A 23,929-nucleotide genomic window follows, 5' to 3' on the forward strand; every position below is an offset into this window, starting at 1 on the left:
GAAACTAAGTTGCAAAAAACAGTCTAATATTATAAATACATTGTTCTTTTAATGTTACACATACCAGTATTATCACCGTTTCATATATTTAGCCCAGCAGTTTATAAGTAGCTGTTGAATAGCTGTTTGATTTAAGCACAATTTGTTGTTAAAATAGTTAAATTAGTTGTTGTTAAAACGGCTTATAGGCATTTAATAAAATAAAATAAAATGTATTTGTCACTTACATCGTGAAAACAGTACAACTAGCAGTGAAATGTAAAGACCAAAAACCATGGACCAATAATAAAGGATAAAAAATCTAAATCATAGTCAAATATAAATATACAAATACATATATTTTTAATTAATTTATTTTTTAATATATAACCTTGGAGTAGAAATTAGACGGTAAAGCAGACTAGCGTTCACTGAGAGCCTGGGGAATCCCATGTACTTGCTGTGCGGTGTGAGAAACAGCGGCGCCTAGTGGTTGTAACGCAAACCTGGCGCGCTCTTCCGATCAGGATCTACACAGAAAAGTAGAAGACGACTGTGGTCACTGTAGTAATGACATGAGCTTAGAGGTAAATCACAAGCTAAAGGAGAGGATGGGTTATTCCAGTGTGGCTCAGCAGCGATCAGCTGCAGTATTTGGCAATCTAACACAAACCCCTTACAAAACTACCCGCCTACCCCTCTCCCTTTACTTAACTGATCACAGCCCCCCTGTGTAAAACGCTGCAGTGAGTTTCAACGGCTCTCTTTTCAGGGTTGACTATAACTAGCCTTGCCTGTTCGGCCAAAAGGCCCATAGGCTGTTTCTGTTGCCATTACATTCAGGCACACCTTTTTACACCTTATCAACGAGGGCGTGCCCGAAACGAGCCGAGTGCGAGGAGCTCACCTGAGATCATTACGCCACTGCTGCAGGTGGAAAATGGGGAAGGCAGGTGGACGTGGGGACTTTGAATGGGTCTACGACGAGCAACCGCACACATGGAGAAGAAAGGAAATACTAGGTGAGTAAAACCGTCCGGGAGAAGCCATTGCCTAGAACCGAAGAGATAAACCCCGAGAGGTGTTTCAGATTATTCTAATAATAAAAAAAAAAAAGACTGGAGTTACTTGAATATATTGTACTCGTCGTTTTAGACCAATCAGGTCTCGTCTTTTGGCCGTAATTGAATGTGAAAGTTGAGTCTCTCTCTCTCTCGAGACTTTGCTGAAGGCGCTTTTCCTGAAGTGCTGAGGTGCCTCATCAGATCAGACCTGAGCCGAGCTGTCAGCAGCTCTCTCTCTCTCTCTCTCTCTCTCTCTCTCTCTCGGACTCAACGACTTTTACCTAAATGTTCACTTTAGAAACCCGAGAGACGAGAGGCAGACTGTGTGTCGCGTGTTTACTGTAAGTGAAGAGGTGCAGGACAGACTGTGACAGAGGTTCCCTCAGAGTAGTGATCCCACAGCGCTCGAGCATGGCGGTGGCGGTGGCGGTGGCGGTGGCAGTGGGAGTGGCAGTGGGAGTGTGTGCCCGGTGTGATGCCGGGACAACTCTGCTGGCGTTCCCTCAGCACGACAGAGCAGCCCACTGTTCTGCCAACTACGGTATATTTTATGATATACTGGCGTTAATAACTGATTAAAATCATAATCCTCAGTAGTCACAGTTTCAATCATTCCTAAAGTTCACTTATTCATCCTTCAGGTTATGAATGTTTCTACTGGCTCATTTTAGTGCACTTAAAAGTGAACAAGCCTTCTTAATTCAGGAAGTGCACTTGTCAGCATCATACACGTTTATTTATGGCTTTGAATTGAGCTAAAAGTACAGGATTCATACTATAGTAATACTAATCTTACTATATCTTCTCAATGTTATTGTTTTCTACATGAAGGAACTTATATATTATATTATATTAAGTGTTTAATAACATTTATGCATATTGAATTCTCTCTTCTCACTTTTTGATACAATGGGAACCTGGCAGTCGTGTCAGAATTTCATGATGACTGGACCAAATATATATCTATATCTCCTCTTGTAAAGTTGGCATTTGGATATATATTTGAAGTAGGTGTTTTTTTTATGTGATATTGACAATATAAATTGCATTGAAATATGCACTGAGATGAGAATATGGTTCAAGTGAGCCTAATCAAAACCTTTTAGCTACCTTAATATCTGCTTACTATATGTTCTGGTTATTGTAGTTTTCAATATGGAAGAACTTCAAGAATATTATGTAACATTTGTAGACTTGTATGTTGTTTCTGTCATGGAAAAAAAATCTTTTTGCTTTTTAATATATTGTGAATCTGGCAGGTGTGTCAGAATGTCATATTGACTGGACCAAAAAGAAAAAGAAAATGTGTGTGTGTGCGTGTGTGTGTGTGTGTGTGTGTATGTATGTATCCACTGACTCCACTTGTAAAGTTGATATTTTAGGTGATGTTTACAATAAAAGTGGTATGCACTGAGAATGTGGTTTAAGTGAGCCTAATCAAAATCTTTTAGGAACTGTAGTATCTGCTGGCATATCTTTTCAAGTCTTTTCAATGGTCTCCCCAATGTACTCCTGGCTTTGCATAGTCTCATTTAAACAGATGAATGTAATGTCAGTGGACAGCAGTTTTCCACCCTGGTCATTTTGTGTAAACTGATTCCAGGCAAATTGTACTTTGACATGTGGAATAATTGCTGAGTGGCCCAGGTGCACCTGACAGGCCTAATGGGTTTTGCCTGGAAACAGAACTATGACGGTAAACAGTCCACACCACAATATTGGTGAGGCGGAGTGGAATGGCCTTTGGATCAGCTGAAAACAAAAAGTCTTTTAAGCTTCTTTTTTGTGTGTAAAATTTGGGCTTTTTGGGCTAAAGGAAGATTCCGTTACATTACAACCTCATCTGAACTGTGTCTGTATATGATCCGGTTCAGTTCCCAGGGTTTCTAGCACTAATTTTCCAGTCATGTAGAAGAATAAGCCTCTTTTGTAAATGGACACATGAAGCTTTTCAAGCTTTTCAAATATTTATAGCATTTTCTTTTATAATCCATCAAGCGTTGCAGAAGAACCAAGGAGTCAAAAAGGTCTATTGTTTCTAAATGACACTAAAGGGTGTGGAGGCAGTTTCCACCACAATCATTTTGCACCCAGGATGACTGTAGTGCACCTTCAGCTGCTTCATGGTGCTTGAAGGTCATTAATGAACTGCAGTTTTTCACTGCAATTGTTGGAGTGATTTTTTTTGGAGAAACCTTTGTCTAATGTTTCAATGTTGAAGAAACTGTGGGAGGTTCCTCTTCTTTTGTCAGAGGCTGATCACAAGATAGTTGTATCATGCTTTAGGAATCATGCTGAATGATATTGTAAAAAAAAAAAGTACGCTTTAACATGTGACTAAAGTAGTCGTGTGAATCATTAACTTGCTCAATGAAAATGTATGACAGGTTGGATATCTGCTCTGGGAATGGTGTCTGTGCGTTTCCAAGATAAATTTGTTTCTTCTTTGCCGTGTTTCTTAGCTACAAGCCATCAATGTGGACGTCACAGCCATTGTATTGTATTTGCAGTAGGCTGGTCAGTGGTGCCTTTTATGAAGCTCCATGGCATTTCATTACTCATTGCTAGAGCTGGGTTTGACTAGCGTTCACAAAACCTGGCTCATCGGCCATTCAGAAGCTTCTTTACACTTGAAACTCTGGGATTTTAGCTGTAAAGAAGCTAAATTAGTTTCTTCTTTAAAGCTGAAATGTAAAGGATCATTAAGCTAGTATGTAAAGCATCAAAGAGCTGTAAAGAAGCTACATCAGTGTCTTCATTAAAGCTGAAATATAAGGAATTGTTTTAGCTGTAAAGAAGCTGAATCAGTAGCTACTTTACAGCTAAATGTGAAAGAATTTAGCTGTAAAGAAGCTACATCTGTGTCTTCTTTCAAGCTGAAATATAAGGATTTATTTTAGCTGTAAAGAAGCTAAATCAGTAGCTACTTTACAGCTAAATGTAAAAGAATTTAGCTGTAAAGAAGCTACATTAGTGTCTTCTTTAAAGCTGAAATAAGAGGAATTAATTTAGCTGTAAAGAAGCTGAATCAGTAGCTACTTTACAGCTAAATGTGAAAGAATTTAGCTGTAAAGAAGCTACATTGATATAATAAAATATATAAAGAATTTATTTAGCTGTAAAGATGCTAAATCAGTAACTGGCTCTTTTACTTGTAAAGAGGATGAATTAAGGCCTAAACTAATGTTTTATCAGAATTAAAACTGGATGTCATATTTTATCTCACGAGTTAACTGCAAAAGGATTGTCATTTTATAATTTCAGCACAATATATATGCATACTGCATCCATAGAAGAGGGTCATGGAATAATGCTAGTGATTAGCATTGTTTGAGCTAGCATCATTAAAAATTGCTATTAGGGGCCATTCAGCATGTATTAAAATTAGACCTCTCAATATGCGCTAATTCTAGTTGTTCTCTCAAAAATATTAGCATTTGCAGGACAACAGTTCTTTTAAAAGACCCTTGTTCACCCCGTAATCTGGACTTGTCATGTGGACGTCTGAATGGGAAATGAGTGTGGGTGTAACTTCACTGAACTGCAGCCAGGCCTGGTTGGTGGTCAGTTTGCATAGAGACTGCATGCAAATCAGAGAGGTCTAATAGATGCATTTCATACTATAGACCAAGAGTGTGTCTGTAAGGCATTTACCATGAGTGTCTTCTTTTTTTTTAAGGAGTAGTTACTGGAACAACAAGTGTGCTAATTAAAAAAAGCTGACTATCTGTAGGCCTTCCTGTCCCGTGGGAAGAGCATTAGACGCTGCTTGACTGCCTGTGTTCCATGTTTTAGCCTGATGTTTATTGTTCATTTCTATGTTGTTGCTTGGTTACAGTACACATTTACACTGGCCACTGATTTTTGCTAATCTTATTATTTCACCTAATCCATTTAGTTGACCTAATCCATGTTCATGAAATTACAAGAAATTACCAAAAAAAAAAAAAAAAAAAAATCTGGCTCATGGCTGGTTGGTGGTATCAAATCTGGTTGAAGTAGCTAATATTTCTGAATATGATATTGTTGTAAGATATTATTTCTAGATGTTGACTTGGACAGTGTTTTATTTATTAATTTATTTATTATACAATTTCCTGTTTAGCTTTTAGCAGTATAGCCCTGTCCATTTATGTTAAATCTGGACAAAACTATTAGGACACCTGCTCATTCATTGTTTCTTCTGAAATAACGGGTATTAAAAAGAGTTTATCCTGCTTTTGTTGGGCTAACTGTTACTGGCTTTCAGATTTTGGAGTATTTCTGTAAGGGTTTGGCTGCATTCAGTGACAAGAGCATTAGTGAGGTTAGTGTCACCATGCCACCTCATCTCCAATTCTCTAACTCATCCCAAAAGTATTTGATGGAGCACCATCATTCCAAATAACATTGAGCTGTGGATCAGTGAAACAATGCTGGAGGTTATACATCCCTCTGTTCCAGGAATGCCCCAGATCTGCTCCAGAGAGTCCTATTCTATTGGCAGTACTTATTTACATGGACTAGATAAGCTGTGTGTATGTATTTGCAGATATTAAATGTGCTGTGTATTGTGTGTTTCTCTCAACAGCGAAGTACCCACAGATCAAAACACTTATGGGTCCTGACCCCCAGCTCAAGTGGGTTGTGACAGGAATGGTACTCACACAGCTGTTGGCTTGTTACCTGCTCCGTGACCTGTCTTGGAAGTGGGTGTTCTTCTGGGCATACGCCTTTGGTGGCTGCATCAACCACTCCTTGACCTTGGCCATTCACGACATCTCGCACAATGTGGCTTTTGGGAACAAGCTGGCTCGTTGGAACCGCTGGTTTGCCATGTTTGCCAACCTGCCCATTGGCCTGCCTTACTCCGCCTCCTTCAAGAAGTACCACATTGACCACCATCGCTACCTGGGAGGAGACGGGCTGGACGTGGACATCCCTACGGATCTCGAGGGCTGGTTCTTCTGCACCCCGATGAGGAAAGTACTCTGGCTCTTCCTCCAGCCCTTCTTCTACGCGCTGCGGCCCCTGGTGGTGAACCCAAAACCTGTGACCAGACTGGAGATGATGAACGCGGTCGTACAGTTTGCAGCAGACATTCTCATCTACTACCTCTGGGGACTCAAGCCCATCGTGTACCTCATTTCCGGGTCAATACTGTGTATGGGCCTGCATCCCATTTCTGGACACTTTATTGCCGAGCACTACATGTTTATGAAGGGCCACGAGACCTACTCCTACTATGGCCCTCTGAACTTGATCACCTTCAATGTGGGATACCACATGGAGCACCATGATTTCCCCAGCATTCCTGGGAGTAAATTACCTGAGGTAAATGTATCCCCTTGCACTTTTGGAATACTTTTCAGTGGTTCGTCTTGGTGCTTGATCGTTTCCTAGATAGAGTATGTCAGGGCAGTATAGACGGGTGTTCTACTATTTCTACTGGCTTTTGGAAGTAAGAGGAGAGGGTCATTCTAGAGCTTTGCAAGACACACAAAGGTGTTTAGTAAGTAAGTGGTGAAACAGTGCCCTGTTCTTGAGAAATAAATGTACTTGAGAAATTCAAAGCAGGATGTGCCAATTGGGAAAGTGCTGCTCAATATTGAGTAATCGAGATCTAAATACCTTCAGGGTGTGCCGTGGGATTCATAGATTGAGGAGGGGTGGTACAGTGCAGTGAACATCTCATCCGACGTGTGGAGTCACAAAGCAGATGTTAATGTTTGGCAAAAAGAAGTGATGGCATTTGGCTTGCCAAAGGCCATTGTGTGAAGGAAGTAGCTGAATTTGCAGGTGTATTGAAGCTTACGGTCATACAGGTCTAACAGCAGTGGCTGGTATCTACAGTCTACAGAAAATATGTTCAGAAAAGACCTTTGTTGACATCTAAAACAATTCTTGCTTGGAAGCGAAGTGATTCCAAGTAAAACACAAATTCTGACCAGAATTTCTCGAACTCAAGTTACTACCACCTTCAACATGCAAGGTGACAATTTTTTTGTCCGTGGAGCTTATATTCTCAATAGAATGTGCTGTTGTTAAAAGCAAAAGCAGCCACCAGCTCCATGAATGATTTGACACGACACATTGTCTGCACAGCACGACAAATATTCGCCTAGTTCAACAAGCTCTGCTTAAACTGCAGTTCCATCGATTTTGCTGCCACAGATAAAAAAGTCTTGCAGAACGAAGCTTTCAGGTCACATATTTGAACAGTGATAGCTGGGTCTCTGTATAATTTCTGTCAATATTTAAGCAGTTATGAATACCTGAAGCTAAAATACTTCCTTAAGATGCTTTTCTTTAACCCTTTCATCGTTAAACCCTAATATCATGGATTTCTATGGGGACTCTATTGGAGACAAGTGCAGTTGATTCAAGAAACTGTCCTCAGGCATGCCCAGATAGTCCAAAGTTTCATTTTCAGCTCACAACACATAATTAAAAAAGGGTTGTTGTTTCCAAGTAAAGACAGTGGATGGATACATAGAAACATTTGGATGCATATGCAAAGAAAATCTCTTATAGATGGTTGTTTTAGGAGTCATGGTTCTATATAGCACGTTATATAATACATTTAGAACCGAATTAAAGAACTGCAAAGAGAAAAATGGCTGTTTGAGGGTTCCTGAGTGTCAGTTTCAGATCTAATGCCACAAAAGTACCACTTTGTTTTGTTCTCTAAGGTATTTCAACATATCAAATGTTTTTCGGAGAAAAAACGCTTTTGTTAATGTGAGATTTGTGAGCCTGAAGAACAAGTCATGCGAACCTCTACATTATGTAAAGGCTCTAGGAAATCTAGGAGTCTTCACTTCATACCTTTCCTTCACAATATGAGAAGGATAAGTTCGTTAGGGCATTCAGAAGGTACTTTACACTCCCCTTTTCACACATACATCTTTCAAGGAACCAAAAGTGGTACTTCTATGGCATTGCTCTTGTTGCTTCTCTGGGTTATGTGGCTGTTATCTAAACGCAATGGCTCTAACCGTAAGATGACTAATCTTCATCTTTTCTTTGACAGGTGAAAAGAATCGCAGCAGAGTATTATGACTCCCTACCGCAGCACACCTCCTGGATACGAGTGCTGTGGGACTTTGTGTTTGATGACAGCATTGGCCCCTATGCCAGGATCAAGCGAGAATACAAACTGGCCAAACAGGAATGAACTGTACTTAAGAAGCATTATCCTTTCAGAGCCGCTATTTAAACGGAACGGAGGGAAATGTGGACGAGCCTGCTGAACTGGTAGCAATGCGTGTTGAAACCGTTCAGCTGACAACCCGAGGAAGAAGTTAAGAATGCACATGGACTTAATGCTAATGGTCAGTTCAACTGACATGCTTTACAACTAGGCCAGAGATATGGCCCTATATTCAAGGGATGAGATGAAAATGCACATTTATGCTTACCAAAACTCTAAAAAGCCTTTTCATCAGTGATGCCCTCTCCTTCAGTTTTCACATGTAGAATAGTTTTTACAGACCTAGTGTTTTTTTTCTACAGGGCTGAAGCTTTTGTGGTCTGGGACTGTTCACAGTTTGGAATAATAAATGGAGTCACCAGATGTGGGTGAAAATGTGCACTGATCCTCAATCTTTACAAATTAATGGCTAAATTAAAATAAGTGCTTTATGAAGGGGTGAAGCAAATGTGTTTTTATTGACCAACTCGGCCAAACGTGTCCTGACTCACCATGAAACTCCTGCATGGATAGATTTAAAAGTGCAGGAGAGGGTTATTTTAGAATGTTGCTTCTACAGCTGAGTAGATGTAGAAGTACAACATTTCAGCTTTGTGACCTGAATGTCGGGTTGGTTACAAAACAAAAACCTGAATGCAGACTCGTCATGACTTGTATTTTCTTTGCTTTGTGGCAAAACAAATTTAACCCATTGAAACCTGTGAGGCATGGTCCAGTAATAAAGCTGGTATCTGTTAAATGCAAATGTCAACCTGATGAAACTAGTCAGGTATGGCCCAGTGAAGAATTTAGTAGCTGCTAATCACACAACCATTTACAACTTCGGAGGGGCACACAATGCAAGGTGCAAATGGTTGTGAACTTCTGAAGGTTGTGTTATCACTGGTACTGGTGGATGCCTGTGTTTATTAACTGATTTTCAAGTTTTAACCAAGTCAATCCTCTCAACTAGAACAGAAGCACATATCTTCAAATATCTTCTTGCAGTTCTCTGCCCCAACACACTTGGGGCACACCTGGAAACTTAAAAATGAACACTTAGATGATGTTCATAAGAACGTCCTTAAATGAAAGTATCAAAAACAACAAAAGTATTCTCTTTAGACAGTCTTAAATATTTTCTTAAAGAATCATAGACAGTCTTTGTTTGTAGGTCATTTGTAACTTAAACACTCCATAAACACTGGGAGACACATTTTTTTAATTTTCTGATGAACAGGATCTTACTAGGTGTTTGAAACATTTCAGTTAACAAGTGCTAGCAGTGACTGTGAAGGAAACAACAAATCATGCTTGGAAAATAAGGTAACTTTGTTGTGATGCCAGAAAGCTATTATTTTTCTTATGCAGAATCTCCGAAAATTCTAAAAAAGACTGTTTTGTGAATTCAGCCCTTGGTCTGCACCTCATATCTTTAATTCATTTTAATTGTACTCTGCTTTCATCGTTTTCTTGCATTTAAAGTCCCGACTTTCTGATTTTACAATGACAAACCTTAAATTTAGGTATTTATCCCCTTAAAATGTACATTTACCCTATCCTAGTCAGATCTGGCAAAGTGGTAAAATGCAAACTGCACTTTGGGATTTGAGGAGGTCCTATGCTAAAAGCTAACCCTAGCCGATCGACTTTACCATCTCTTCAGCCATCTCATCACACACCGCAGAACAGGATGTCAACACTATCCAGTGAGACTCAGAAATAAATACACAATGGGCCTCATTCACCAATATCTCCTTCAGAAATTTTTCATTTGCTCTTTGAAAAGATGTCATATTCACAATGTATTTTTAAACCCCAGAACTACTCACAGCTCTGCTCTTAATATGATGAATACCACAGTCCTAATGAATTTAACAAGAATAAGAAACCAATGGTGAATGTCAGAATCTGCCTGACTGATGTGTAAGTGGGTTTTAAGGAGAAATTTCTTAAGAATGGTTGATAAATGAGGCCCAATGTTCTCGAACAGTGCTAAAAAACAAGCTTTGCTAGCCTATGTTATGCTATTGTATGTGGCATCTGTATGAGCTATTGCAGCACCTCATTATAAACCAGCCAATCAGAGCAGAGGGCCATTATTATAGGGTTTTAAATGGGCATGCAAGTCCACATGTGGGCATTTTGCATCCAACCAAAGTCACACAAAGAATTAAATTCAAAGGCAAGATGGAATCAACGAAGGAGGAGAGAACAACTGGAGCTATGAGATTCACCCATGGTCAGCTCATGTCAGCAGCAGATCTGGATGATTGAGTTGAAAAACATGGGTTAATACATTTAATAACATGAGAGGATTTTCTGAAATGTCACTTTTTGGACAGATGAAAAGGACAAATTCACATGGAATAGATTCAGTGTTCTTAGTTTTATTCAAAGGTCATTTTTCAATGTCATCTTTTAAAATGAGTAACCTAATAGGATATACTGTAGGACCCAACATTTCAACCAATTCTTTGAGCAAAAGAGTTTCCAAAAACTGCCATTTCGTAGGGCTATAGCTACAATTACATCTCTCGGGGATCATTCAAATGGCAACCATCATCAAGTACCTCACACCATCAAGTCAAATCCAAGCTAACAAAACCCAGAACGTATACGTCTGTTTCGGCAAAGAAGAAAGAAAGAAACTCCAGAAAACGTTGATGTCGATGTTGACAGTTCAGCACGAGAGTGTGCTCAGTGTGCTTATCAAAAACCAAAGAATGCAGAAAGTAATAAAATATAAAAGGCTGACACAGATGGTGAGCATCTCTGTATCTCTTTCTCTCTCTCTGTACCACCGATAATAAAATGATCTGAACATTAATAGTAATGATCAATGACACAATAAAACAGTATAAAACAAAAAATATCTTCATCAAGTTCCGACTAGTCAACGTTCTCTTTTAAGACTTGAAAGACTGAGAGCAGCAAACTGCACAGTGGGCTGAGTCTTTTAATGTTCATACAGGAGAAAATAGAAAAATTCAGTGTGAAGGTCTAGCCACCCATCCATCCATCCTTTCATCCATCCTTTCATCCATCCATCCATGCATACAACCACTCACGCTCACTCGCTCCCATTTCTCTGCTTTCTCTTGTTCCGTTCTGTAATGCTCCCAGTTGACGCAACATCTCTGCAACCTGACAGCAACGTTTTCCTCGCCATTGCAGCTATGTTGCGAGAACATTCCTTCAAAGCGCGCCACAGGATCCTTTCTGAACTTCCCCAAGAACCTTCCGTCAGTGTCGTGATGCTTGTAAACACTATGTAGTGCCCATCCTAGTGAGTTCTCTTCTAATGGCTGAAGGGAAGAAAAAAGACAGCAGCATCACTGGGGTGTTGAAACTGCACTAATACCAATGAACTCAAGGATTCAGGTATAACGTTTGCATTTGCTCATTCTCACCATCAATGATCTCGTCTTTGACTTTATGCAATTCACGCACAACCTCCTCCAAGATCTCCTGTTCAGTAAAGGAAGAGAAGAATAGCGCATGTCAGATTCTGGTACTGGTTTGCTGGGTTCGGTTTCCAGAAAGCAGCTTGATGCCAGGGTGATTCTTGAAGGGTCCAAGAGTGACACACTGAACTCTATTTTAACTTTAAGAGCTTCTATTCAATATTTATTCAGTATCTACTATAAATGATTCAGTATTTACTGTAAATGATTCTGTAACTGCTATAAATGATTCCGTTTCTACTATAAATTATTCAGTATCTACAGTAAATGATTCCATATCCACTATAAATGATGCAGTATCTACTATAGATGATACAGTAACAAATTATATAGAATCTACTCTAAATGGTTCAGTGATAATATGATTAACTGATAATTAATTTAGAGTTTTATTTAATTCTATTTTAATTAAATCATTATCTGCCATAAATGATTTATTCTCTACTCTAAATGATTTAGTATCTACTACAAATGATCCAGTAACTGCTAGAAATGAATCAGTAACCTGTGGTTTGGAAGGAAAGCATGGTCCTTTATGGACCTTAAGGGTTTAAAGAGTTAAATGGTTGAGCGAGCATCATACTGAACTCTTTCTCTACCACTCCCTTTATTAGTTTCTATTGCTATTGTAACAAAATCTCAGAAACAGAAAAAACCTTTAATGTACATTCATTTGACAAAAAATATTGCAATTACAAATGATAAAGTAGCACCAACTTGTACCTGTTTCATTCTGTCAAAATCTCCTGACTCTGCATCACTGGTGCTGCCGATAGGTCTCACCCTGTGTGATCAACAGCAGAATCATTTTAAAACAACAAATGAAAATAAATCTGATTCTGTAGAGCTCACAGACTAGGGTTTCACTAGGGTTTCACCTATAATTCTACGTCTATTTAACCACAGTTAGAGTTGGGAAACATGAATGTGACCTGAGAGGAGATTGGATATGGCAGTTACAATTACTGAAGTCTCATTTGAAAAGACAGGTGTAACCCTGGGTTCAGAAGCCCAGAGTTCTGGAAAATCAATGATAAACACTCACAGTACACAAATAATGGTACAGCATCAGCTCAGAGGTAGTGAAATGCTAAGATCAACTATGCAGAATGAGGTTATTGTGATTTTGGTCATGAGTGGTATTAAATCTTTAAATCTCCCCTAGCTCTGTCTTTTTATTTGATTTGCAGCTGGGCTTTGGAGCATGCAGTGACAGTTCATCAATATTTGCACACACTATCAGAGTCCTCCATTGTACAGCTTCGGCACAAACCCACAGCCTACATTTTATTGTTGGCAGAGAGAGATAAGGACGAGCTTTGTTCAGTTGTTAGGCTTTCATTTCTTAAGCAGACCAAAGATAAGACTGAGCAACAGGTATAGATGTATTTAGCCAAACTGAGATGCAGCCATAGGAAGAAGGCTATGGTTTGAGACAGAAAAGGGAATAGTATGATTTCCATCCATACTGTAACCTTGACAGAACTGTCAAACTGACCTTGAACCAGCGGAGGATTTGTCTGAAGAGTTCGCTCGTTCCCACGGCTTCTTTAGAGCATCTGTGAATAAAACCTCAGTGAGTTGCAAACCTTTCAGCAGTGCATCTGCAGTGGACTTAGGAAGTAAGGTACAGATGGAAAAGACTGACGGATGAACCAACATATATCAGTAATAAGGCGCTGGGCTGCTTTTCTAAACGATACAAAGCTGGAAACTCAAACAGTTCCTCTCCTGGAAGAACTCAATCAGTAAGCTTAAACATAGGCACACAATATTTCAAAGCTTAAAGATAACTAATCACCAGCCTAAATGACCTTCCTCCAACTAAATCTTTGGGTATAAACAGTTTCCTATGTGAAGTTAATCATGTGCAGCTTGAGTTTAAACTTAAACTGATGTTTTAGGCTGTTACTGAGAATTTGACTTTAAATATCCTGCCCAGGAATAATTTTATGTCACGTTTCTGTAGTTTTATAGTCATTTTTATTATTCCCTCGGTTCTTAGAATATCCTGTTTTCTAACAATACTGTTTTTGTAGGCACTTAATATAGACACAAAATATTTTATACTTGGTCGTCATACCACAAAACTTTGTCCGAGCATGGCTGTCTAGTATTAGACATTTAGGTACTATCCAGCCAAAAGTAATCTATTAATATGGAAAGAAATATCTATAATATAGATGATCTCAACTACAATAATAATAATAATAATAATACTTCTACTAATGCAATCCAGTTCAAGAGTATTTGAGACAAACAAAATACATTAGAATCCAGTTCAAGAGTATTTGAGACAAACAAAATACATTAGAATCCAGTTCAAGAATATTTGCCACCACTTTCTCTTCAAATTCTAGATATTTATATATTTTGATTTTTTTTCAGCACGAGAATGCACCTATTCTCAAGCTTTCCTGGTTAAGATGACCTGATGGGAACTCTCTACAATCCCCGGCTCTGACAGTGACCTTTTATATTAACCAGGAAATGCCGAAACAAGATAAGGGTTGAGCCGCATGCCATTATGCAAACAAAACCTCTTTAGCGACACTCAAGGAAGAGTTTCTCAAAATCGGTCCACTCATCCCAAACGTGTCAGACAGCTTGGCTGATGGTAGGCAAAGTGGATAGTGAGCTCGGCTGACCTGAACCACGTGAGGCAGGAGATCCGTTGGACTCTTCCTGCAATAAGGGCACACAGAAAACATCCTGCATAAACTCAGCGGTACAGTCAAAGACAGAAGTGTGAGGATGTGAGGAAGCTGTTTTAAGAATGTACGTACGTTTTGACCTTCTTCTGGCTTTTCTGAAGCTTTCCTCCTAGAGGCAAGATATAATGATAAAATCTCTGTGACTGAAACATGATCCTATGCATCAGGTATTTACTGACCGCACAATGAATTAATATGAATACCATTCATTAGTACACATCATTTGTTTGGATTTTCTAAGTGAAAATAAGCACAAATATCATCTACAGAGAACATACTGGAACAAAAAACATTAAATAACTTATTTTTACAAACGCATCATTTGCACAGGTGTGCTCACACTTTTGCAGACAACTGTATATGTCATACTGTTAAAAATCATTGCTTAAAAGTTTAGAATTAATGTTTTAAGTATAAGACCATTGTAGATTCTTCGGGTCATGCAGCCTGCCAACAGCAGTCACAGCCAGAGAGAGCACAACTGGCCTTGCTCTCTCTGCCAATGTCAATTCTTACCCTCCCAGTGTAAGGAGCATTACATGTGATGGTGGACGGTACTAGTGAGTGGACTGGGTAATTGGCTATCTTGGTCATTGGATAAAAACGGAAAAAAAAGAATATCTATAATGTCTCATATTTCAAAAGTGATGAGCAAAACAATTAACAAAAAATACTATATAGCCACCACTGCCGTAGACTAATCAGTGTCAATGTCAAGTCCTTTCTTTTGGGAATTTCCCCACTGCGGGACTAATAAAGGACTATCTTATCTTATCTTATCTTATCTTTCTATTGGTACATTTCATTATAGAATTTGGACTACTGATTCACATTATGGCAAAAAGTGAAAAACAGCAAAAATGGAAATACAAGGTTTTTGTATGACGACAACAAAGTTGATTCCAAACCTTTGAACAACAGTGTGGTATCTGAATTAGTAATACTATTGAAAATCAAAGGAACTACAGGTTACAGGTTATGACTCAATCTGACCTCCGTGCAAGAAGGGCGTTCATCTCCTGCATGAGACCCTCTCCACCCCCTCCACTGCCTCCGCTGGAGCGGTTGGCATCGTTCTTGGCACTGCTCTCCTCAGGCTGCAGGGTTCAAAGACATGGTGTCAGCTTTCAACACCACCGCAGATCAATATAACATTACCCATCTGTGATGTTGACAGAACCGAGCCATTTCTGCAGCATGTTCCAGTGCACACTCCCTATAACAGTGCAAACAGTGCTAAAGCTTCTAATCATACTGCATGTTTATGCTTCATACGCGGAACAGCTTGACTAACTAAATAAACTAATATTGAATATCTGTAGTAAACATCAACTCTGTCTGTCCGTGTGAACAAGAAATAACCTATATTTAACTAAACTGACCTGAACTGAATAAAGGCTACTCCCTCTCTTCACCGACATTATAGTAAACATAGTAAAAATAGTTCAAGAAACCTATATCTATCTATCTACTGTACACTGGCAGTCAGACAGAACTGCTCACATGCACGTCATACACTGATGTTATGTGTTAAACCTGACTGTTCACTTAAAGGAGGAAACCAACAAGACACTGTCAGCGTACAGTGTCGGCGTTCGGTGGCATCGCTGGTGTGCGTAGCTCCATTAAAAACCATGGTTGGTTGCAAACTTATATCAATTCCATGGCCACAGGTGTATGAAACTAAGCTTCTAGGCATGCAGACAGCTTCTACAAACATTTGTGAAAGAATGGGTTGCTCTCAGGAGCTTGGTGAATTCCAGTCGTGAAAATATCCTCACTACTAAATATAAACATTGTGCCAAATATAAAGTTTGGTGGAGGGGGGATTATGGTGTGGGGTTGTTTTCAACTCAAGTTCAAATACTTTTGGCAATACAGTGTATCACAGTTTTCCTGCATTCAGAGCTGAAGCATCACTTTACAGAGTGTTACTAAATCTATAGCTTACATCTTTATCACAATAATTACGCTTTATGGACCCAAAAGTGGTTCTTCTATGGCATTGCTCAAAACACCTTTTGTAGCACCTTCATTTGTAAAGGTGTACTGTTAATTAATTTCACCCAATACATAAGATCTATTCTAGTTTCTAATATTACTGAATCATTCATTATCATAACTTCATTTTGCACAGGTAGTATGTGATGTTGTTAACACTCAGGTTAGGTTTCTGTTTGGCTGGGAATTTTTGTCTTTTGTCTTATTTCCAGTGTATGCAACTATTTACGTGTGAAGTGAATTAGTTGGTGACGTTCGGTTTGTTTGACCTATGCATTTTAAACTAATAAAGTTCAAACTAAAAATGATTGAATTAAAATGACAAAGTGATCACATGCATAATAACAGAACTTGAATTACTGCAATATTCCATAATATCTGGCCTAGGTTACAGACCATCCACTGGATAATAAAAGGTCCTGGACATCTCCCACACTTGGCTCTAATATATGGACGCCCCTGAAAGCCTTCATTGCCTGGATAAGATGTGTTAGAGGTTAGTTTTTGAGCTAAGCGCTGCAGGGTGGACCAGGATTGGGCACTCCCAGGTCCTACAAGATTGTTAGATGTTAGTTTATATCATGCCTGAAGTTCACAGAAATTCACAATGTGGCATCTTACACTGCCTCATTGGAAGATCCACCATTTGTTGAGATTTTCTTCCTTTCAGTGAACAGACAGGTTAAACTTTTGCCTAATATATTCCACCCATTGACAGATGCCACTGTAGATGTTCACCTGTGGTACTAATGTTATGGCTGATTGGTGTACATATATAGTTATATATACCACCCATTCTTTCATATGATGAAAAGAAAATGTCCAATTTAAAAATAGTCCATGATAGTTTTCTATTAATAACATCAGAATCTATGAACAGTGCTTATCTTAGAAAATATTAGTAACCTGTTTTCAGCTTCTCAAGCCTCTGGAACTGAACTTCATACCTTGCGTCTGATAAACCACGGCCAAGCCTACGACCTAGCAAGTGGGGGCCACTCACCCGTTGAACTTTGCGGAGCTTGGCCCCAGCCAGGGCTGCAGCCAGTCCCGAAGGTGCAGGACCACCACCTGCTGGGAGAGGAGGTGGGGTAGGTGGAGGCGCGGCAGCTGGGGGAGGCGGTCCAGGTGGAGGAGGAGGAGCAGGAGGACCCATAGGTGCAGCAGGGGGATGAAGGGGGGGAGTGGAGGAGAGCATGGAGGGATGTCCTGGAGGAAGGGGGGGACCTGTTGAAGGAAAAAAGGTCAGGTTTTTTTTTTTTTTTTTAGATTTTAGGTGAAATGTCAAAACACTTAATATATGATGACCTTAAAAGACATAAAAATATATATATATGATATATATATAAAAAAGCAACTTCAAAATCTTGAAGAACATCATGTATAATCACACCATCTAATCAAAAGGTTTGGGAGTAGGTCAGCAGTTATTCATGACAAAGACAAATTTGGGCAGTACGCCTACAGTTCTTTCTGAAAAGAAGGTAAATACTGTGACAGTGGCCGGATGAGAACACACTGAAGACCCACTGGCTTCATTATTAGCCTGTAATGCGGATGAACTGGTTCTTCCAACTGGGCACCAGTATGACTGGACTGTTTCAAAGACATTCTACAAGTGCCGTGTGAAATCTGTGTGTGTCATCAGTCCTGCTTGGTGATACAGCTGCGTTCAGTGGGTGAGAGTGCGTGACAACTGCTGAGGCTCATGATATTGGTAGTGCAGTAAGCACTAAATCAAGACAGCTGGTTTTATGATCTTAAACATACACTATATGGACAAAAGTATTGGGACACCTGCTCATTCATTGCTTCTTCTGAAATGAAAGGTACAAGTGTCTCTACTGTTCAGTGCTGTGAGAATTTGATTGCATTCAGCAACAAGTGCACTATCAAGGACAGGATGTTGGATGATCACCACCCCACCTCATCCCCAACTTCTTCCAAATGTATCTGAAGGAGCACCATTGTTCCAGAAAACACAGATTCACTGCTCTACAGCTCAATGCTGGGGGGCTTTATACCCTTTTAGTCCACGTCTGGCATTAGGCAGTAGGTTTATGTTTATCTGCTCCAAAGAGTCCTATTCTATTGGTGGTTCTCTACAGAGACTAGTGTGTGTGTGTTTGCATTGCTGTGTCAGCAATGGGTGCAATGTAAAGTAGCTCAAAGTATTTATTAAAAAGCGTGTCCAAAAATATGTGGACAAATTAAATTTCTCTGCAGACGAAAGAACAATAAATAAAAACTGCCTGTAAAATCTGATGGAATAAAGAGAGGTTGGAAAATGTAAAAATGAATAATGACTAATAATTTTCAGGAATGCATCAATATGGGAAATATGGGCCAATGCTGCTATCTGATATTTTTCATATACACATTTGATTATGCCGATACATAAACTTGCATCGCTTGCTACTACCAGTTGGGTAGAGATACTTACTGGCAGCTTGAGAGACAGGAGGGGGTGTCGAGAGCCCCTCAGACACAGAGGTATAAGAGGGAGGCGTGGTGTCAGTGGGGGGCGTGGTCTGATACTGTGGCTGTTGGTGGAAGGAGGTGGTGAACTGCTGCTGGTGGGCATGGCCTTGAACTTGAGGCTGACCAATGAGCGGAGGCAGGGGAACGGCCTCATAATAGGCAAGGTAGGGGGGATCTGGGTGGTGGAAGTGGGGGTGAGGGAGGGGAGGCCCAGTCTGCGGAGGTGGGGCTTGGTGAGGTGGAGCCTGTGGAGGTGGGGCCTGGGGAGGTGAGGTCTGGAAGGGGTAGCAGTCCTCTGGCTGGTTGGAAGGCTGCTGATGGGCGGGCGCTTTGGGCCGGCCGTTGTTGAGAGGGGGCAGAGGGAGGGCCACGGGCAGCCCAGGCTGCTTGACGGGCACCGGCATGACCACAGGGGGTGACGAGGTGGGAAGTGGGGCGTACATGTGGGCAGAGGACCATGTGCCGTGTTTGGGATCCAGCTGACGGGAGGCGGTGGGGGGAGAGAGGGGGATCTGCCGCACATTGCGGGATGGCGCAGGAACGGCACCCGGCTGAACGGGGGAGAAGGCCGAGGCCAGGGAGGTGGAGAGCTGTGAAAGCTGCTGAGCCTTTTTCTGAGCGGAGGAGTCCACTGTGCGATAGCCACTCTCGCGCTCCTGAGAGGGAGAGGAGGAGCAGGAGGAAGGAGGGGAGGGGTTGAGGCGGGCATAGGAAGGGGGGAGAGTGTTGGCACGATACTGCCTGTAGTCTGCCGGTGGGGTGTCAGGCTGAGATGCAGAGGCAGACACTTTAAACTGAAGGGTGGAGACTGACACACGGTAAGAGAGACAGAGAGAAAGGGATGGAAACAAGCAACAAACAAAAAAGAGAAAAGTGACAGTGATGAAAATCAAAAAAAAAAAAAAGAAAACTGAAAATTTTGTCATGAAAAAAAGATGTGAAATGCAAGCAAAGATGTGCCACGTGAATGGGGTTCATTTTGTGCCAAAAGACAACAAAACATTAAATATAAAAATGCAAACAGATGTTGCAAATACTGCAGAATACTAAGAATTAACTAAGAATAAATAATAAGAATTCAATAAATCATTATTGCTATATAAGATTTTGATTTGCCTTTTTAATCAAGATACAAGCGATTCTTTCTGCAGGTTTTCTTGGTCTTCCAGATCTCATCTTGTCCTCCACAGTTCCCCTAACATTCCGCACTGTAGAAACCACAGGTGGAAAACGTTTAGTTGTCTCATTCTAGCCTTTCCCTGCTTTCACATCCGCTGGTCTGATGGTTGATCTTTTGGATGTTTTTTTTTTCCATCTGCACACAGAATCTTTGGAGCTCAGCCAGAAGGACCATTGTCCAAGACCCTTCTCCCCCGATTACTTAGTTGGATGGGGCGGCCAGCTCTAGGTAGAGTCCTGGTTGTTCCAAACTTCTTCCAATAAAGATAAATATGGAGGCCACTGTGCTCTTGGAAACTTTCAGGGCTGCAGAGCCTTCTCCAGACTCATGTGCCTCCACACGATCCTGCCTCTCAGTTCTACAGGCAGTTCTTTCCTATTCATGGATTGTTTTTTGGTTTGACCTGCACTGTCAGCTGTGAGGCCTTATATGGAAAGGTGTGTGTCTTTCCAACTTATGTCCAATCAACTGAATTAACCACAGATGGACTCAACATGTAAAAAAATCTCAAAGATGATCAAGAGAAAAGGGAGGTCCCCTAAGCTTAATTTCAAGTGTCAAATTTTCACAAGTTCTGTTTTCACTTTGTAATTATGGGGTATTTAGTGCAGAATGATGGGGGAAAAACTTTTATGAGAACTAAATATTTTAATGGCTTTGTGAAATCACTTTATTTCCATCAGCCAAATTTCACATTGACTTTTATTTTAAACTGGAGCTATGAGGCTAACTGCGCTAACAAACACTAGCACTTGTATTCACTGCTGTACTCAGTATAAATGAGGTAATAAACTGTACCTGCTGCAACGGTGTGTACAGGCTTGTGTAACTTGTGTAACTTGTACAGCCATATTTCCCTACAATGGTGACCTACCTTGAATAATAAAACAACACTTGTTTGGCTGGGAGGAGGAGTCGATAAGCAGTAAGCAAATTAACCATATAGTCTGAAATCCTGCATGAAAACATGGATCTCTGTTACCATCCTAGTCACTCATAATAAAAAATCCCTGATCTCAATTTCTAAACAATGCAGTGGACTTGCCATAGCAAGTACAAATCGTGTAAATTCCTAGCAGTTCACTTAGAAACGACTCCAGACGAATCACGTCATGCTACAATTAAGCATGCCTTAACGTTTATTTCTTAAATTGCACATTTGCAACATTTTTTTTGGTATAAAACCTTTGGTACGAAATGAACTCCAAACAGGTGTGGATGTGGCATGTATTACGTCCCAGCTGGCAGACTGAACTCGCACGAGAATGTGTATGGTATTATGGGATAGGTCTGTCTGAGCTGGACTGATACATGAGTAAACATGAGCAGAGAGAAAGTGCAGAAATAGATAGATAGAGAAAGAGAGAGAGAGAGAGAGAGAGAGAGAGAGAGAGAGCAGAGTGTAAGTGAGTGGCTGAATGATAGATGGTCTGAAGACCTTTGGGCCAGGGGGCTGAACTCCATGTCCATGTCCATGCGTTTGCTATGGTGCTGCGTTTCAGGTCTTCTCAGAGATATCTGCAGAGTTCACACCTGGTAGAATGGGGTGTTCTTGCTGTTGGAAAATGGCTATGTGACTGTGTGTGTGTGTGTGTGTGTGTTTGTGTGTGTGTTTACAGAATCTTTACCTGCTGAACCTGATGTCCGTCGCTCCCTTTCCAACTGCATCTGATGCTGCTCCATCATCTGCCTACAGACAGTAAACAATAAGGAACGTTAAAGGAGAGTTGAACCCACAGAGACCATTTACTTGTTGTTTCATGTGCTTCTAATCCAAATAATGTCCGTAATGACATCTCTGTTAGACAGACACTGTACTCTGAAATCTATGGAATTCTCTTCGGGAAAGTCCTGATATGACACAGTGCCAGAAAGGTTGCTCAAGGCAGCTATTAATTTCAACTGAGTATGAGGTGAGAGGAGCTGGTTTACGAGGTACTTATTTCTGCCTGTGATTAAGTCTGTCCAGTGAAGGCTTTTTACTACATTTTGGGGCATTGCTGTGAGGATTTGCTTGTATTCAGCAACAAGAGCATTAGTGAGGTCAGGATGTTGGATAATCACAGAACCACCCAATCCACAACGCCCCAACTCATCCCAAAAAATGGATGGAGCACCAATAGGTTCATGTTTATGTGCTCCAGAGAGTCCTATTCTATTGGTAGTAAATCTCTACAGGGACTAGACAAGCTGTGGTGCAACAAGGGATGTATATATATATTATATTATATAGAATATTAATATGAATATTATAGAGTATCAGGGGTATGTATAAGCAAGAACCTGGCAATACGATACCTATCACAATACAGGGGTTACGATTTAATATATTGCCATATATTGAGATTTTTTTAAATCGAATCTGAGTAAAAAAGAACAATGAGTACAACACTGCTATCCAGGGGTCGGGGTTTCCACACAACACAAAATAAACCACTGCCACCAATCTTTACATGTTAAATTACTAGTAATTGAAATGCAATACTGTGATGTGAATCGATACATTATTGCAAAACAAAATATTGCGATACTTCCATATATCAATATTTTCTTACATCCCTATACAAGTCTTAAAATCTCTGGCCTCTTGTCCACACAAATTCAGCATTTTACAGCACTAAAACCAAGCAAGACTGACAAGCAAGAGGGCTATTCAGATGGTTGAGTACAAATAACACAGCAGGCTTGGCTTAATTGCTAATAATAATTTGACTAAAGATGGGACTTAAGACTGGACTTGGACTGGCACAAAGTGACGTATGGCTTGCACATGATATGTGATGCTACAGGACAATTTGACCTGGCTGAAGATTGGACTGTGGTCGCAGAATGTGTAACAGCATAATTGGGTCTGATAACATACACCATATGTCAAATGAATGCATTTAGCTACTTTAAGGTGCACAGATGTGCAAATGCAGACACAAACACACACAGCTTGTCCAGTCCCTGTAACATGTTAAATGAATATGTATTAGACTACATATCTACATTTCTACATATTAGACAATTTATTCCTACATTGCTTGTATGTTGTCTAGCCTGTTATCTGACTGGTGATCCCACATAAACTGTGTCATGTGACCATGTATTGTATGTGTAAGGGTTCCCAAATAAACAGTGAAAATAGGTTGAGAAACATTTGACTAATATTGCCGTCTCTGTAAGAAGTGTTCCTCCAGGCAATAATCAGTAACAGAGTTCACAGATTTGTGCGTGTGAAAATGTGGGTGGGTGTGGGCATGTGTTCATGTGTGTGTGTGTGTGCTACAGTTGTGCTCAGTAGACTGCAAAATGTTTAGCTGAGTTTAAGTTTCAAGCCTCAGTGGCTCTGTTCTGGTGCTGTACGTTTTTTAACCACTAGAGGGCAAATGGTGATTATGCAGGCCCAGTCCTGAAAAGCCGTGGGAGGAGGCCTGCGTTCCTGAGGCTCATCACAGGCCAACAAATGATGATAAGTGCATTCACTTACAGGAGATGAATGGAATCATCACAGTGTCTGGTGTACAGGATTCAATTCACTTCAATTCCACTGATTTGTACAACAGATACCGTCACAAAGCAGCTTTACTGAAATCCAGGTCCAGACCCTCTAGTGAGCAAGTCAAGGGTAACAAAAGCAGGAAATAACTCCCTAAGAGTTGCTGAGAAGCTATGACTCCTATGCTTCTCATTCTTCTCTGGTTCACACCATAGAGAAACCTTGACCAGTCATGTTACTGGTCTTGTCACCACTGCAGTAAAGGCTTTAAAACATATGACCTCTAAATGAGAAGCCCCAAATAATCAGTGTTGTTGGAGCTTCTGAATGACAGTGTTTTTCTTTTTACACAAAGCAAAAGAAGTCTGATCCAAGCTCAGACATTTCGCAA

At 40.3% G+C, this 23,929-nt stretch overlaps 2 protein-coding genes across 5 annotated transcripts in view; one reads left to right on the forward strand and one right to left on the reverse strand.

The window, feature by feature from the left end:
• The first annotated feature begins 727 nt into the window (after nucleotides 1-727).
• On the forward strand, nucleotides 728-8,670 carry degs2 (delta(4)-desaturase, sphingolipid 2). Its single transcript, XM_072690470.1, has 3 exons — nucleotides 728-1,001; nucleotides 5,614-6,356; nucleotides 8,056-8,670. Exons 1-3 carry the CDS (start codon nucleotides 920-922, stop codon nucleotides 8,197-8,199), a joined length of 969 nt encoding a protein of 322 aa, XP_072546571.1. The 5' UTR covers nucleotides 728-919; the 3' UTR covers nucleotides 8,200-8,670.
• A 1,909-nt stretch (nucleotides 8,671-10,579) lies between these two features.
• The window catches only part of evla (Enah/Vasp-like a), a 60,129-nt gene continuing 46,779 nt past the window's right edge, over nucleotides 10,580-23,929 (reverse strand). For 3 of the 4 annotated variants that reach the window (XM_072689676.1, XM_072689674.1, XM_072689675.1), the window contains exons 5-13: nucleotides 21,686-21,747; nucleotides 17,400-17,623; nucleotides 15,389-15,492; nucleotides 14,468-14,504; nucleotides 14,330-14,366; nucleotides 13,180-13,240; nucleotides 12,405-12,465; nucleotides 11,628-11,685; nucleotides 10,580-11,522 (exon numbers count right to left, since the gene is read on the reverse strand). In XM_072689676.1, coding sequence (XP_072545777.1) covers nucleotides 11,485-11,522; nucleotides 11,628-11,685; nucleotides 12,405-12,465; nucleotides 13,180-13,240; nucleotides 14,330-14,366; nucleotides 14,468-14,504; nucleotides 15,389-15,492; nucleotides 17,400-17,623; nucleotides 21,686-21,747 — 682 coding nt within the window. In that variant the 3' untranslated portion in view covers nucleotides 10,580-11,484. Of the gene's footprint in view, nucleotides 11,523-11,627; nucleotides 11,686-12,404; nucleotides 12,466-13,179; nucleotides 13,241-14,329; nucleotides 14,367-14,467; nucleotides 14,505-15,388; nucleotides 15,493-17,399; nucleotides 17,624-18,839; nucleotides 19,686-21,685; nucleotides 21,748-23,929 lie in introns of all 4 variants that reach the window. The other variant, XM_072689677.1, reaches the window with a different exon arrangement.

Source organism: Salminus brasiliensis, chromosome 10 (assembly GCF_030463535.1).
Source record: "Salminus brasiliensis chromosome 10, fSalBra1.hap2, whole genome shotgun sequence".
In the NCBI taxonomy this organism is placed as follows: Eukaryota; Metazoa; Chordata; class Actinopteri; order Characiformes; family Bryconidae; genus Salminus; species Salminus brasiliensis.

What these genes read in the sequence shown, in the direction of transcription:
- degs2 (XM_072690470.1), top strand. Translation starts at nt 920, where the DNA reads ATGGGGAAGGCAGGTGGACGTGGGGACTTTGAATGGGTCTACGACGAG. An exon ending in GAGAAGAAAGGAAATACTAG is followed by an intron (nt 1,002 to 5,613) that starts GTGAGTAAAACC and finishes TTCTCTCAACAG; the next exon opens with CGAAGTACCCACAGATCAAA. An exon ending in CTGGGAGTAAATTACCTGAG is followed by an intron (nt 6,357 to 8,055) that starts GTAAATGTATCC and finishes TTTCTTTGACAG; the next exon opens with GTGAAAAGAATCGCAGCAGA.